The sequence below is a fragment of the Oncorhynchus clarkii genome, chromosome 20 (genome assembly GCF_045791955.1).
Source record: "Oncorhynchus clarkii lewisi isolate Uvic-CL-2024 chromosome 20, UVic_Ocla_1.0, whole genome shotgun sequence".
Taxonomy (NCBI): domain Eukaryota; kingdom Metazoa; phylum Chordata; class Actinopteri; order Salmoniformes; family Salmonidae; genus Oncorhynchus; species Oncorhynchus clarkii.
The window spans coordinates 82,128,326-82,146,014 of NC_092166.1; the positions used below are offsets into that span (position 1 = coordinate 82,128,326).

The 17,689-nt window shown below is 38.5% G+C and overlaps 1 protein-coding gene across 7 annotated transcripts in view; it reads right to left on the reverse strand.

Moving 5' to 3' along the window:
• The window catches only part of LOC139376985 (calcium-activated potassium channel subunit alpha-1-like), a 198,021-nt gene that overhangs the window by 62,221 nt on the left and 118,111 nt on the right, over positions 1-17,689 (reverse strand). For 6 of the 7 annotated variants that reach the window (XM_071120020.1, XM_071120025.1, XM_071120022.1 and 3 more), the window contains 8 exons: positions 16,231-16,306; positions 14,049-14,219; positions 8,936-9,027; positions 5,822-5,932; positions 4,405-4,510; positions 3,291-3,373; positions 1,352-1,421; positions 905-1,060 (listed from right to left, as the gene is read on the reverse strand). In XM_071120020.1, the coding sequence (XP_070976121.1) occupies positions 905-1,060; positions 1,352-1,421; positions 3,291-3,373; positions 4,405-4,510; positions 5,822-5,932; positions 8,936-9,027; positions 14,049-14,219; positions 16,231-16,306 (865 nt within the window). Of the gene's footprint in view, positions 1-904; positions 1,061-1,351; positions 1,422-3,290; positions 3,374-4,404; positions 4,511-5,821; positions 5,933-8,756; positions 8,849-8,935; positions 9,028-14,048; positions 14,220-16,230; positions 16,307-17,689 lie in introns of all 7 variants that reach the window. The other variant, XM_071120021.1, reaches the window with a different exon arrangement.

The following is a 17,689-nucleotide window of genomic DNA, read 5'->3' on the forward strand; positions in this document are numbered from 1 at the left end:
GCTGCCCTTCTTGACACCAGGCCATCCTCAAAAAGTCTTTGCCTTACTGTGCGTGCAGATGCACTCACACCTGCCTGCTGCCATTCCTGAGCAAGCTCTGTACTGGTGGTGCCCCGATCCCGCAGCTGAATCAACTTTAGGAGACGGTCCTGGCACTTGCTGGACTTCGTTGGGCGCCCTGAAGCCTTCTTCACAACAATTGAACCGCTCTCCTTGAAGTTCTTGATGATCCGATAAATGGTTGATTTAGGTGCAATCTTACTGGCAGCAATATCCTTGCCTGTGAAGCCCTTTTTGTGCAAAGCAATGATGACGGCACGCGTTTCCTTGCAGGTAATCATGGTTGACAGAGGAAGAACAATGATTCCAAGCACCACCCTCCTTTTGAAGCTTCAAGTCTGTTATTCAAACTCAATCAGCATGACAGAGTGATCTCCAGCCTTGTCCTTGTCAACACTCACACCTGTGTTAACGAGAAAATCACTGACATGATATCAGCTGGTCCTTTTGTGGCAGGGCTGAAATGCAGTGGAAATGTTTTTGGGAGGATTCAGTTCATTTGCATGGCAAATAGGAACTTTGCAATTAATTGCAATTCATCTGATCACTCTTCATAACATTCTGGAGTGTATGCAAATTGCCATCATACAAACTGAGGCAGCAGACTTTGTGAAAATTAACATTTGTGTCATTCTCAAAACTTTTGGCCACGACTATATATTTAAAATAGTCTGAATATTCACTTCATTAGTCTTTACTAGAACCCAGGCACCTACAGACAAAGTGTGATCAACGGATGAAGAACAATGCTGCACAAAAGCCTGTGGACAAGTGGAATAATCTCCAGCTCTTCCTGGTCATTGGAAATGGATTTGACCCATGATTACAGTCTGTTTACATGTACCTTGATAAAGGACCTCATGGAGAAGAGGTTGGCCAGCATGGTGGAGAGGCCCTGAGCCAGACAACTCTGTGCGATGAAGCCAAGCTTCAGCTCAGCAAGGCAAATGGCATCGTCACCCTCCTTCCAGTTCCAACTGGGAATGTTCAAAAGGTGGGCCTGGGGACACGCAGGAAAGATGCAGAGAGATTAGGGTTCCAAAATGTCGGTAAGTGTCCCAAAATTTCCAGGCTTTGTAGCATTCCTGGTTGGAGGATTCTGAATGTCCTCTTAATCCATTATGATTTCAGGGAATCTGGAAAAACCTGGCAATTCTATGAAAGTTACAACCCTAAAATATATCATTGAGGTGCAGGAAGTATATCAGTAGAGATCTCATGTTCTCAGCCTGCCTCCGCTGGAGTTCAATGACACATTGAAATACCTCTGATGGGGTTGTACTGCACACACCTTGTTGTGGTACTGCAACATCTGGGTAATGATTCTGATCTTCGGGTGGTAGTTCTTGATGGATATCACCCTGAGGTATTGTTAGAAGAAACAATGTAAGAACCCGTCGACAGGATCTTGGACTCAATAGTAACACAGTTTTCTTGCTTAGGGAACTTGAGAGTTGACATATTGTAGTAGTAGTAGCAGTCAGTTATAATTAATATAATATATATATATAATATAATTAATCAATTACTTTTGGTACATTATCTATTATCAATGCATTACTCCAGAATATTTACAGTTGAAGTCTGAAATTTACATACACTTAGGTTGGAGTCATTAAAACTTGTTTTTCAACCACTCCACAAACTTCTTGTTAACAAACTATAGTTTTGGCAAGTCGGTTAGGACATCTACTTTGTGCATGACACAAGTCATTTTTCCAGCAATTGTTTACAGACAGATTATTTCACTTATAACTCACTGTATCCCAATTCCAGTGGGTCAGAAGTTTACATACACTAAGTTGACTGTGCCTTTTAAATAGCTTTGGGAAATTCCAGAAAAGTATGTCATGGCTTTAGAAGCTGCTGTTAGGCTAATTGACATCATTTGAGTCAATTGGAGGTGGACTTGTGGATGTATTTCAATGCCTACCTTCAAGCTCAGTGCCCCTTTGCTTGACATCATGGGAAAATCAAAAGAAATAAGCCAAGACCTCAGAAAAAAAATTGTAGTCTGGTTCATCCTTGGGAGCAATTTCCAAATGCCTGAAGGTACCACGTTCATCTGTACAAACAATAGTACACAAGTATAAACACCATGGGACCATGCAGCCGCTCAGGAAGGAGACGCGTTCTGTCTTCTAGAGAGACAGTGCAAATCAATCCCAGAACAACAGCAAAGGACCTTGTGAAGATGCTGGAGGAAGCAGGTACAAAAGTATCTATATCCACAATAAAATGAGTCCTATGTCGACATAACCTGAAAGGCCCCTCAGCAAGGAAGAACCCACTGCTCCAAAACCGCCATTAAAAAGCCAGACTACGGTTGCACATGGGGACGAAGATGGTACTTTTTTCGAGAAATGTCCCCTGGTCTGATGAAACAAAAATAGAACTGTTTGGCCAAAATGACCATTGTTATGTTTGGAGGAAAAAGGGGTAGGCTTGCAAGCCGAAGAATACCATCCCAACCGTGAAGCACAGGGGTGGCAGCATCATGTTGTGCTAGTGCTTTGCTGCAGGAGGGACTGGTGCACTTCACAAAATAGATGACTTCATTTGGAAGGAACATTACGTGGATATATTGAAGCAACATCTCAAAACATCAGTCAGGAAGTTAAAGCTTGGTCGCAAATGGGTCTTCAAAATGGACAATGACCCCAAGCATACGTCAAAATGGCTTAAGGCTTAAGGACAACAAAGTCAAGGTATTGGAGTGGCCATCACAAAGCCCTGACCTCAATCCTATAGAAAAAGTGTGTGCGAGCAAGGAGGCCTACAAACCTGACTCAGTTACACCAGCTCTGTCAGGAGCTTCCCTAACTTATTGTGGGAAGCTTGTGGAAGGCTCCCGAAACGTTTGATCCAAGTTGAACAATTTAAAGGCAATGCTACCAAATACTAATTGAGTGTATGTAAACTTCTGACCCACTGGGAATGCGATGAAAGAAATAACAGCTGAAATAAATAAATCTCTCTACGATTATTCTGACTTTTCACATTCTTAAAATTAAGTGGTGATCCTAACTGACCTAAGACGGGGGGATATTTACTAGGATTAAATGTCAGGAATTGTGTAAAACTGAGTTTAAATGTATTTGGCTAAGGTGTATGTAAACTTCCAACTTCAACTGTATTCACATGCTTTCAAGTATAATTTTTGTCCTCTAGTCATGTTTCAATGGGATAGTAAATGTAATATGTTTTGTAAATCAACGTTGTATCTGTACCTCATGATGTTGGAAGCATCCTCAGCATCAGGGTCTGCACAGTATTTATTAGCTAGGATCAAACAGGCATCTGCTGACTCTATCTGAGGGATGACAGAGAGACTAAGTAAGACCTGACTATCTAAGGGATGAAAGAGAGACTGGATAAGACCTGAATCTATCTGAGGGATGACAGAGAACTAGATTAAGAATTGAATAGATCTGAGGGATGACAGAGAGATTAAGAACTGAACAGATCTGAGGGATGACAGAGAACTAGATTAAGAACTGAATAGATCTGAGGGATGACAGAGAGATTAAGAACTGAACAGATCTGAGGGATGACAGAGAGACTAGATTAAGAACTGAATAGATCTGAGGGATGACAGAGAGACTAGATAAGACCTGAATCTATCTGAGGGATGACAGAGAGACTAGATTAAGAACTGAATAGATCTGAGGGATGACAGGGAGACTAGATTAAGAACTGAATAGATCTGAGGGATGACAGGGAGACTAGATTAAGAACTGAATAGATCTGAGGGATGACATGGAGACTAGATTAAGAACTGAATAGATCTGAGGGATGACAGAGAGACTAGATTAAGAACTGAATAGATCTGAGGGATGACAGAGTTTAAGAACAGATTCTATACAGACAGATTCTGAGCCCCAAATGGCATCCAATGGGCATTAGACAGATATCAATCGCCCTGGTGCTCCCTCTAAAGACACCACAGCAGAATCAAAGAGATCACAACTACATTCATTCAGAGCTATGAACAGTAGCTATCATATGTCACAGAGCGTTCATTTCTGACTCTGTTCCTGTCGTATTTAGTCTATTTATTTCCCCTTTATCAATCTCAATGATTTACCTGGCTGTGTTAACGAATGTTTGAAAGTAAAACATTTTTTTTTTATAAAGGTAACCGATTTGTAACTCTTTATAAAGGTAAAATTATTGTAACTCTTCATAAACGTGACCGTATTGTAAGTAACCAAATTGACCAGGACCTGGTATAGTTCTTGAAGAGTTGGTTGGAGATGCACTGCTGAGGCCGTTTTGCTCTGCTATAGCAGCTGTAAGGAATGAGTCAGGTAGGTTCATACATCATTTAAACAGGCCAGTTACCTTGACTCTGGCCAGGTCGTGTGGGTTGAGAACAGATCCCTGGTAGAACTCCACCTGGGTGAAGTGCCGCTTGAACAAGGCTTCCAGCTCAAGATTAGGGGAAATACTGGGACAGAAAGTAGAGTGTGTTAATGTTAACCGAGGCTTCCAGCTCAAGATTAGGGGAAATACTGGGATAGAAAGTAGAGTGTGTTAATGTTAACCGAGGCTTCCAGCTCAAGATTAGGGGAAATACTGGGATAGAAATTAATTAGAGTGTGTTAATGTTAACCGGGGCTTCCAGCTCAAGATTAGGGGAAATACTGGGATAGAAAGTAGAGTGTGTTAATGTTAACCGAGGCTTCCAGCTCAAGATTAGGGGAAATACTGGGATAGAAATAAATTAGAGTGTGTTAATGTTAACCGGGGCTTCCAGCTCAAGATTAGGGGAAATACTGGGACAGAAAGTAGAGTGTGTTAATGTTAACCGAGGCTTCCAGCTCAAGACTAGGGGAAATACTGGGATAGAAAGTAGAGTGTGTTAATGTTAACCGAGGCTTCCAGCTCAAGATTAGGGGAAATACTGGGATAGAAAGTAGAGTGTGTTAATGTTAACCGGGGCTTCCAGCTCAAGATTAGGGGAAATACTGGGATAGAAAGTAGAGTGTGTTAATGTTAACCGGGGCTTCCAGCTCAAGATTAGGGGAAATACTGGGATAGAAAGTAGAGTGTGTTAATGTTAACCGAGGCTTCCAGCTCAAGATTAGGGGAAATACTGGGACAGAAAGTAGAGTGTTTTAATGTTAACCGGGGCTTCCAGCTCAAGATTAGGGGAAATACTGGGATAGAAAGTAGAGTGTGTTAATGTTAACCGGGGCTTCCAGCTCAAGATTAGGGGAAATACTGGGACAGAAAGTAGAGTGTTTTAATGTTAACCGGGGCTTCCACCTCAAGATTAGGTTGTGTACTGAGACAGTCAGGACACTTGTGTTAATGTTGGGGCTCTGAGTGAGTTCTCCTCCTCAGCAAGTCAAATTGCAATTCATTGTGTAGTAATTGAAGGGTCATTTGTTCTAATGATGCAACGGGTCGGCTTTACCAAACGGTTTCCACGGTTTCCGTGGATCTGGGTGCATATCAGGATATAGTCATTGTAGAGTCTGAGTATTCCAAAACAAGGAAAGGTGGTAGCAGCTCCCAAAAGGTTGTTGGGGTCAATTTTGGGAGCTGCTATCACCTTTCCTTCTCTGAAACACTCAGTATTGTTATGAGTCTTGGGGCCATTTTCCCAGACTCAGATTAAACCCATAGTCCTGGAATAAAACACACTTTCAATGGACTTTCAATTGGTTTTTATGGTTTTTAGTCCAAGACTAGGTTTAATCTGGGTCCGGGAAACTGGCCCGTAAAGTGTAAGGAAAAAACATGGTACACTTACTTATGGAGAAAAACAATTTCTACATTGACATCATCCCTGTCCTTGTGTAGGAAGTCTTTAAGGAAGTTGGACACACTTTCAAGGGTAATATGACCACAGACCACGATGTGCCTATAGGAAATAAGATCCAGGAATAGTCATAAGATTTTAACTAAGGTTTGCTAAAAGCTGCAGCCAAAATAAAGATGTTGATAGACTGCTGACGGATGTTTCACGTTCTTTCTTGAATCTGGAAAAAAAATAAAATCATACGTTGGATCTGACAGATTTTTTTTTTTTTTTTTATGTTTAAAGACCTGGAAAAGTCGGTTTCCGTGTAGACAGCACACACAGCCAGCCCACTGTTTATTACCAAACAACACATCATTCTCCCTGACTTCTACGGTACATGTTCTTTGATGAACAATAGTCCATTTTTATGTGAACAGTTGACAGTACTAAAGCCCTTTAGACTGTACAGTCCGTCCTATGTAAGGCCTGAAGGACAGGTCAAGAGCAGAGAGCATTCTGGCTTCCCACTAACAGATTAAAAATAATGACAATTTCCATTGTTGGAGATTACGATGTGATTGCTACATTCTACAATCCAGAAAAGAGCTTATCTTTAGCAAGATTCATGTTGTCTCCACAGGGGGGGGGGGGGGTAACTTCCATCAGACAGTATCCCTGCTACAGGATAGTACCCGCAGGATTGTGAGATAAACTCTTCATTGTGAGATAAAACTCAGGATGGGGTTAAGAAGGGCATTTCTTTAAGCTGTTACTGCAATGATCAGTTCCATCACATATTGTACCAAACTTATTGGTTTGAAGATTTACAGTGGGGCAAAAAAGTATTTAGTCAGCCACCAATTGTGCAGGTTCTCCCACTTAAAAAGATGAGAGAGGCCTGTAATTTTCATCACAGGTACACTTCAACTATGACAGACAAAATGAGAAAAATGAATGAAAATGAAAACCTCCTTCCATCAGCAAGGGCATTTAGGATGAAACGTGGCTGGGTCTTTCAGCATGACAATGATCCCAAACACACCGCCCAGGCTACGAAGGAGTGGCTTCGTAAGAAGCATTTCAAGGTCCTGGAGTGGCCTAGCCAGTCTCCAGATCTCAACCCCATAGAAAATCTTTGGAGGGAGTTGAAAGTCCGTGTTGCCCAGCAACAGCCCCAAAACATCACTGCTCTAGGGGGGATCTACATGGAGGAATGGGCCAAAATACCAGCAACAGTGTGTGAAGACTTACAGAAAACGTTTGACCTCTGTCATTGCCAACAAAGGGTATATAACAAAGTATTGAGATAAACTTTTGTTATTGACCAAATACTTATTTTCCACCATAATTTGCAAATAAATTCATTAAAAATCCTACAATGTGATTTTCTGGATTTTTTTCCCTCATTTTGTCTGTCATAGTTGAAGTGTACCTATGATGAAAATCACAGGCCTCTCTCATCTTTTTAAGTGGGAGAACTTGCACAATTGGTGGCCAACTAAATACTTTTTTGCCCCACTGTAGATACAAGTAATTTATACTAACAACTTCTCACATACCTGCACATGATTTTGAAATAAATCGAACATTGTGTATCTTATTACATTTCTTATTTATCATGTTGTATCTTGTTTACATTATAGAATTGGGTCTTTATGTGAATATTACAGATAAATTCTATTCATATTTGTATATGAAAAGGTATGAAAAATGGGAATATACTAGGACAGTAGGACTGAGAGATAAGAATACGAATCACATGAAACAGAAATACACATCCTTCAGAATGCAGAAGAAAGGAGAAGAGAATAAATTACCAAAAACAGACGCTGGCTGAAGAGACTTGACTAAAAGAAAGTCCCAAAAAATTATCCACAACAAATTAAACAACAAAAAAATTGTAAAAACGAGCCAAGAGAAGTTTGTTCAGAGGGATGAGGCAGTAGGGATGAATCCTACTGTACTTTGAGATACACATATTGTAACTTGAATTTCTGCATATAATCATTCATTGATTGATGTCAATGGGAGATTTGCATGGAAATTTGAGTTATGAGCACACATCTCAAGGTAGTATTTGGCCCCTTAGGTTGTAGGTCTGACTGCAGATTAAGGCCAGGAATGTAGCAGGGCTTGGAAAATCAAATGAACTGCTGGTACCACACAAAAAAACAAGGAAATAAAAGTAAACTGGAAGCAAGCGAGGAACATGCCAGAGCGTATGTGGACATGAAAAAGACACAAAAAAGTAGACCATTTTATTAACATTCACTTGAAATCATCTGGGAATAAATTCGATTTAGATTAGCTGATTATTTAACTAAAGGTTAGTCCCGTTTTGTAGGTCTGTTTCCCAGGACACTTAATTAAGACACTAGTCATTATTCATTTTTTTTAATTGTGAAGTATTTTCAATGACATCATCTCTGTCATTAAGATAGAGCATATAATGTTAAAAATTCAATATATTCATGAATTTACAAATGCTATATAAAATGACTACAACTCTAGTTGGAATCAGTCCTGACTTTAAGTGCTCCCCCCCCCCCCAAAAAATATAATAATATGTGCATTGTGGTGGGTGGTAAGATGCATATGACCGGCAACCACAAAACACAGACACAAACATGTAAGCATTCTAGTAAATAAATGAGTAAAACGTTCAAGCATATAGCAAATAATACTTTTGACACGATGACGGCTAGCACACGAATACCGGTACAAAACAACAGCATAAGCTTTTCATGGCCAAACTCTCCAGTCACCTGTGTGACTTAAAAAAATATATATATTTTTAAAAGGTCTAAACTTTTCAATATAAAACATTTTAGAATAATTTACTGGTACTCCTCTTTAGGAGAGGGGGGGGGGGCAATTTGAGAAGTCACACCAAAACCACACCTTTTACAATCATTTTGTTTGTTTGTTTATTTGTTTGACTTACTTTCTGCCTCGGGTCGAGTTATAACTCCCTCCGTATTTCTTCCGATTAAGGATGAGAGCAGCAATTTCTGGCACGTAGCGAGCAAACATGGCCTACATGCATGGAACAGAGAAACAAAAGGGCATGCAGAGGACGATTCTACTGCGGCAGAGGCAGTAGAGCCTCCCGGTAATACTTACTTTCTCCCATTAACAGCACTATAGGAACCACCATATTTCTTGCGGTTTCCTATTAACTCTATGATTTCAGGGACGTAGCTCGCAAACATGGCCTAAGGAGAAGATAGGAGAGAGAAGAAGAGACTAAAACAAAGATAGGCAAAGAGAGAGAGAGAGAGCAGGGCGTCTATTTTTGCTTCAAATATATCCGTAAAATCTGAAAATTCTAGAAAAAAATAAATGAAAAAATAATAGAATAGAAAATTAGAAAAAAAGGTTAATTTCTCTCGATACAATTAGTTGACGGATAGAACAAGTCAGATTACTACATTATAGTAAAAGTTAGAACAAAATCTGAAATTATGTAAATGTTATCATATTCAGATTCTAGGGGGATAAAAGTATGATAAGCAAATGAAGAAGAAAAAAATGTCAGGAAATTTAACTTAACTAGCTTTTACGGATATTTACTTAGGAAAAAAGCAGGAAAATGACACAGTTGACACTGTATGCCAATCTGTTATTGAAAAAGTTTTCAAGTAATAAAAAGGAAGGAAAAAACCTTATATGCCATGTTTTGTCCAACAAACACTTATGCCAGGTTGATTTGAATAGCACAGCCTACCATAACATATCTGCAAATTTAAATTAGCTGAAAAATGTGTTTATCCAATAGATTTGAGGCCTTTATGCTTAAATTTGACTTGTAATTATAATGTATAAACTTACAGTATATACAAAGTGTACATAACTGACTTACAGTATTGTATACATGTATATAAACGATATAATATAACTTACATACATGTAACTAAACTTGGGTAAAAGAGTGATTGGTAATGTCACTGATAATACTCTGAACTACTGTAGTAGTACTGTCCTACTGTCTGAACTGACTACTGTAGTCCTGTACTTCTGTCTGAACTGACTACTGTAATACTGTACTACTGTCTGAACTAACTACTGTAGTACTGTACTACTGTCTGAACTAATTACTGTAGTACTGTCCTACTGTCTGAACTGACTACTGTAGTCCTGTACTACTGTCTGAACTAACTACTGTAGTACTGTACTACTGTCTGAACTGACTACTGTAGTAGATCTATCCAACTGTCTGAACTGACTACTGTAGTAGTAATGTCCTACTGTCTGAACTGACTACTGTAGTCCTGTACTGTCTGAACTAACTACTGTAGTACTGTACTACTGTCTGAACTGACTACTGTATAACTGTACTGTCTGAACTAACTACTGTATAACTGTACTGTCTGAACTGACTACTGTAATACTGTACTACTATCTGAACTGACTACTGTAGTACTGCACATCTGTCTGAACTGAATACTGTAGTACTGTACTACTATCTGAACTGACTACTGTAGTACTGTACTACTGTCTGAACTGACTACTGTAATACTGTACTGTCTGAACTAACTACTGTAGTACTGTACTACTGTCTGAACTAATTACTGTAGTACTGTCCTACTGTCTGAACTGACTACTGTAGTCCTGTACTACTGTCTGAACTAACTACTGTAGTAGATCTATCCAACTGTCTGAACTGACTACTGTAGTAGTAATGTCCTACTGTCTGAACTGACTACTGTAGTCCTGTACTGTCTGAACTAACTACTGTAGTACTGTACTACTGTCTGAACTGACTACTGTATAACTGTACTGTCTGAACTAACTACTGTATAACTGTACTGTCTGAACTGACTACTGTAATACTGTACTACTATCTGAACTGACTACTGTAGTACTGCACATCTGTCTGAACTGACTACTGTAGTACTGTACTACTATCTGAACTGACTACTGTACTACTGTCTGAACTGACTACTGTAATACTGTACTGTCTGAACTAACTACTGTAGTACTGTCCTACTGTCTGAACTGACTACTGTAGTACTGTCCTACTGTCTGAACTAATTACTGTAGTACTGTCCTACTGTCTGAACTAACTACTGTAGTACTGTACTACTGTCTGAACTAATTACTGTAGTACTGTCCTACTGTCTGAACTAACTACTGTAGTACTGTCCTACTGTCTGAACTGACTACTGTAGTCCTGTACTTCTGTCTGAACTGACTACTGTAGTACTGTACTACTGTCTGAACTAACTACTGTAGTACTGTACTACTGTCTGAACTGACTACTGTAGTAGTACTGTCCTACTGTCTGAACTGACTACTGTATAACTGTACTGTCTGAACTAACTATTGTATAACTGTACTACTGTATGAACTAACTACTGTGGTACTGTACTACTGTCTGAACTAACTACTGTAGTACTGTGCTACTGTCTGAACTGACTACTGTAGTCCTGTACTGTCTGAACTAACTACTGTAGTACTGTACTACTGTCTGAACTGACTACTGTATAACTGTACTGTCTGAACTAACTACTGTAGTACTGTAGTACTGTCTGAACTAACTACTGTAGTATTGCACTACTCTCTGAACTAACTACTGTAGTATTGTACTACTCTCTGAACTAACTACTGTAATACTGTACTACTATCTGAACTGACTACTGTAGTACTGCACATCTGTCTGAACTGACTACTGTAGTACTGTACTACTATCTGAACTGACTACTGTACTACTGTCTGAACTGACTACTGTAATACTGTACTGTCTGAACTAACTACTGTAGTACTGTCCTACTGTCTGAACTGACTACTGTAGTACTGTCCTACTGTCTGAACTAATTACTGTAGTACTGTCCTACTGTCTGAACTAACTACTGTAGTACTGTACTACTGTCTGAACTAATTACTGTAGTACTGTCCTACTGTCTGAACTAACTACTGTAGTACTGTCCTACTGTCTGAACTGACTACTGTAGTCCTGTACTTCTGTCTGAACTGACTACTGTAGTACTGTACTACTGTCTGAACTAACTACTGTAGTACTGTACTACTGTCTGAACTGACTACTGTAGTAGTATTGTCCTACTGTCTGAACTGACTACTGTATAACTGTACTGTCTGAACTAACTATTGTATAACTGTACTACTGTATGAACTAACTACTGTGGTACTGTACTACTGTCTGAACTAACTACTGTAGTACTGTGCTACTGTCTGAACTGACTACTGTAGTCCTGTACTGTCTGAACTAACTACTGTAGTACTGTACTACTGTCTGAACTGACTACTGTATAACTGTACTGTCTGAACTAACTACTGTAGTACTGTAGTACTGTCTGAACTAACTACTGTAGTATTGCACTACTCTCTGAACTAACTACTGTAGTATTGTACTACTCGGGGCGGCAGCGTAGCCTAGTGGTTAGAGCGTTGGACTAGTAACCGGAAGGTTGCGAGTTCAAACCCCCGAGCTGACAAGGTACAAATCTGTCGTTCTGCCCCTGAACAGGCAGTTAACCCACTGTTCCCAGGCCGTCATTGAAAATAAGAATTTGTTCTTAACTGACTTGCCTGGTTAAATAAAGGTAAAATAAAAAAATAAAAAATAAAAAACTCTCTGAACTAACTACTGTAGTATTGTACTACTCTCTGAACTAACTACTGTAACACTGTCTGAGCTGACTACTGTAATACTGTACTACTGTCTGAACTAACTACTGTAATACTGTACTACTGTCTGAGCTGACTACTGTAATACTGTACTTCTGTCTGAACTAACTACTGTAGTACTGTACTACTGTCTGAACTGACTACTGTAATACTGTACTACTGTACTACTGTACTTCTGTCTGAACGAACTACTGTAGTACTGTACTACTGTCTGAACTGACTACTGTAATACTGTACTACTATCTGAACTGACTACTGTAATACTGCACATCTGTCTGAACTGACTACTGTAGTACTGTACTACTATCTGTACTGACTACTGTAGTACTGTACTACTATCTGAACTGACTACTGTGGTACTGTACTACTGTCTGAACTGACTACTGTAATACTGTACTGTCTGAACTAACTACTGTAGTACTGTACTACTGTCTGAACTGACTACTGAAGTACTGTACTACTGTCTGAATTAACTACTGTAGTACTGTACTACTGTCTGAACTAACTACTGTAGTACTGTACTACTGTCTGAATTAACTACTCTACTACTATCTGAACTGACTACTGTAATACTGTACTTCTGTCTGAACTAACTACTGTAGTACTGTACTACTATTTGAACTGACTACTGTAGTACTGTACTACTATCTGAACAGACTACTGTAGTACTGTACTACTGTCTGAACTGACTACTGTAATACTGTACTGTCTGAACTAACTACTGTAGTACTGTACTTCTGTCTGAACTAACTACTGTAGTATTGTACTACTGTCTGAACTGACTACTGTAATACTGTACTCTCTGAACTAACTACTGTAGTACTGTACTTCTGTCTGAACTAACTACTGTACTATTGTCCTACTGTCTGAACTGACTACTGTAGTAGTACTGTACTACTGTCTGAACTGACTACTGTAGTAGTACTGTACTACTGTCTGAACTAAGCCTTTTTCCATTGTTATCCATAAATAGAAATAATCAAGTCAAATCAACATAATAATAGCTGAATGGTTTTGGTTGCATCATGCTAAGTGTCTGCTGTGTGTAACTGGTCTAAACTGATGTGTCATGTTGACCATCCCGCTGGTCTATAGATCACTCCTTTCACTGTGTTTGTTGGAATTTGGGGAGGGGACCTCAAGCATTGAGTGATCTGAAACCACACATTACTTTAGTTTACAGTGGAAATTATTTTTAAAAAAACAATCTAATTCGGTTTGAACCATATAGCAATTCAGTATTTACTCAGAAATAAAACTATAAAAAAATATAATAATACAAGTAAATGTGTATACCTTCAGTACAATTATTATTTAATAAGTACTATAGGCGTATAATACTTACAAATATAATGAAGTTGACAATAATAAACAGCCATGGGTAACTCAGCCACAGAAAAACATAAACTACAAGACAACAATAGAGCTTTGATTTTCAACAGGCTTTTTGAAGTGCGGAGACTTCCCAGCTGTTGTTAAGGGCAGCAGTGGATAGGTATCGCGATGGCTGGAGGTGTGATCGTATGCATGAAGGATAGAAGCAAGCGGGTTAGGTATAAATAAAATAAGAGAGTTTTTGTTTTTTTACCAAACCACCGAGGATGAAGAACACCATGAAAAGTCGTCCCAGGGTAGTTTTGGCATACACGTCTCCATAGCCCACAGTGGACATGGTAACCATCAGTAAGTAGACACATTCCCAGTAGGAAAGTGACTGGGAATTTTGGAAGTTTTCCCAAGGATCCCCTGAGTTTTCCACCTAGAACAAAGGTCACAATACTGGATATTGAAAGAGAGGAACATACAGAGAGCCTTTTTCTTGTACTCAATCTTGTATTACAACTTACTAACTCACTCTCTCAACTCACTCATCTGAGTTATTACTTACTTACTCAGTTATTTCTGAGTTACTTTGTGACTCACACCTTATCAATGATGTACTGTCTTCAGAACTGTAATAAACGTTTACATTTTCAGAAGCAATGACTATGCTACCATCTAGAGGCCCTACACATTCTAAAAACAGACTTATTCCACAGGTATAACATGCATCAAAGTACTGTAGCTATATGCCTGTAGCTATATCTCTGTAGAATTTATCTGTAGGATATCTACTGTATGTAGGATATCTCTATAGGATCTCTGTAGAATATCTCTGTAGCTATATCTCTGTAGCTATATCTCTGTAGCTATATCTCTGTATAATTTATCTGTATGATATCTACTGTATGTAGGATATCTCTATAGGATCTCTGTAGAATATCTCTGTAGCTATACCTCTGCAGGATATCTGTGTAGCTATATCTCTGTAGAATAGATCTGTAGGATATCTACTGTATGTATGATATCTCTGTAGCTATATCTCTGTAGCTACTATATCTCTGTAGGATATCTACTGTATGTATGATATCTCTGTAGGATATCTCTGTCGCTATATCTCTGTAGAATATATCTGTAGGATATCTACTGTATGTAGGATATCTCTGAAGGATATCTCTGTAGGATATCTCTGTAGCTATATCTCTGTAGAATAGATCTGTAGGATATCTACTGTATGTATGATATCTGTAGCTATATCTCTGTAGCTATATCTCTGTAGGATATCTCTGTAGGATATCTCCTGTATGTATGATATCTCTGTAGGATATCTCTGTAGCTATATCTCTGTAGAATAGATCTGTAGGATATCTACTGTATGTAGGATATCTCTGTAGGATATCTCTGTAGCTATATCTCTGTAGGATATATCTGTAGGATATCTACTGTATGTATGATATCTCTGTAGGATATCTCTGTAGCTACATCTCTGTAGAATATATCTGTAGGATATCTACTGTATGCATGATATCTCTGTAGGATCTCTGTAGGATATCTCTGTAGGATATCTACTGTTTGTAGGATATCTCTGTAGGATATCTCTGTAGGATATATCTGTGGCTATATATCTGTAGGATATCTCTATAGCTGTATCTCTGTAGGATATCTCTGTAGGATATCTACTGTTTGTAGGATTTATCTCTGTAGGATATCTTTGTAGGATATCTACTGAATGTATGATATCTCTGTAGGATCTCTCTGCAGGATATCTCTGTAGCTATATCTCTGTAGGATATCTCTGTAGGATAACTACTGAATGTATGATATCTCTGTAGGATATCTCTGTAGGATATCTCTGTAGCTATATCTCTGTAGGATTGCTACTGTATGTGGGATATCTATGTAGGATATCTCTGTAGGATATATCTACTGTATGTAGGATATATCTGTAGGATATCTCAGTAGCTATATGTCTGTAGGATATGTCTGTATTCCTTTCCTGCAGGCAAATTACCAATCCTCCCTCTAGTAGTGCCATGGGTGGAATGTTATTCATATTTTTCACAATTTCCTAATTAATAAACTTTTTTTTTTTTTACCTGTGTTTCTATATCAAACGGTTGTATTATATTTCAGTCTTCTGTGATGTATATAAAGTGTAATATTGGGATTCAAACTCAAAATGAAATACATTTCAACTCTATATCTGACATGGTACAGGTGTCTTCTTTATTTAAACCATGTGTTTGAGGTGTATACTTTTGTTTCAAAGTAGATTTGTTTAAGACAACCAAGAAACACTCTGTGTGACCCTGATTTAGCCCACTGCAGTATTAAAGGGGCTAGGTTGTACAATACTTTACTTAAATTGATGTCTGTTAGATGTGTCAAAGACTGAATATTTACAATCATATAGTTCTTCCGTTTCGCCTTTATGGTGCTGGGTAACTCACCAAATGTATGAAGCCTGCAGCTGTTAGCCATGTGCTTATGAAGATTGAACACAAGTTCACCAGTTTTATGGAATTGCTATTGAAAACAAGAGAGCCAGACAATATCAATGAACATTGATAGTGTTGAACACCAAAATACCTGCCTTGTGAAGGTTTAAAAGAAGTGTACAGGATCCATATTTGGTAATAAAATGTCGGTAGCACTTTAATTGACCTGTTTGTCAAAACAGTGCCGTAATATAGTCATGAACATAACAAAAAGTAGTTTGGTTTCTCCAGTTGTTACTATATTCCCTTGCACTATAAGTGCCTACCGGGGATTTTGTTTAAAGAACATCCTTTGAGAAAAAGGGTGATATCTGGTGATATCTGGTTATAGAACCTCCTTTAGGATAAAGGGTTATATCTGGGCATAGAACCTCCTTTAGGATAAAGGGTGATATCTGGTGATATCTGGTTACAGAACCTCCTTTAGGATAAAGGGTTATATCTGGTTATAGAACCTCCTTTAGGATAAAGTGTGATATCTGGTGATATCTGGTTACATAACCTCCTTTAGGATAAAGGGTTATATCTGGTTACAGAACCTCCTTTAGGATAAAGGGTGATATCTGGTTATAGAACCTCCTTTAGGATAAAGGGTTATATCTGGTGATATCTGGTTACAGAATCTCCTTTAGGATAATGGGTGATAGCTGGTGATATCTGGTTACAGAATCTCCTTTAGGATAATGGGTGATATCTGGTGATATCTGGTTATAGAATCTCCTTTAGGATAAAGGGTGATATCTGGTGATATCTGGTTATAGAATCTCCTTTAGGATAAGGAGTGATAGCTTGTTATATCTGGTTATAGAACCTCCTTTAGGATAAGGGGTGATAGCTGGTTACACACTGAGCTGCTCAACCCACAATATTATGTAACAGCAACAAAACAACAATTTTATGATGTTACAGTCTTTACTGTATATTCCTATGGTAATTTTTAAGTCTTTACTGTATATTCCTATGGTAATATTACAGTCTTTACTGTATATTCCTATGGTAATGTTACAGTCTTTACTGTGTATTCCTATGGTAATATTACAGTGACTTGCATTGTCCTGTCCAGTGTTAGTCTGGCCTGACCCCAGCCCATTTATGCACTGTTTGTTCTGTCCTGCTCTGCCCTTACCTTCATCACAGTTAATGAGTCTGGGGATTATTCTGAAGCATTTTGTTGAGCTATAAGCTATAAGCTGACATCTGTGCCTCACAAAGCTTTAATTCAAAGCAGTAGGGTAAACGATATAATTCATCATGCTGCATCATGTCCAATAGGTTTCCAAGAGCAGAATCATCAATTCAGAATCCATTTGGAATTGAAGAAAAATTGAATATAGGATATATTATACATCCTAAAGAACAACATGTAATCCCTTTAGTTTTAAAAAGTGAAATAGATTATTTGCTTGTTATC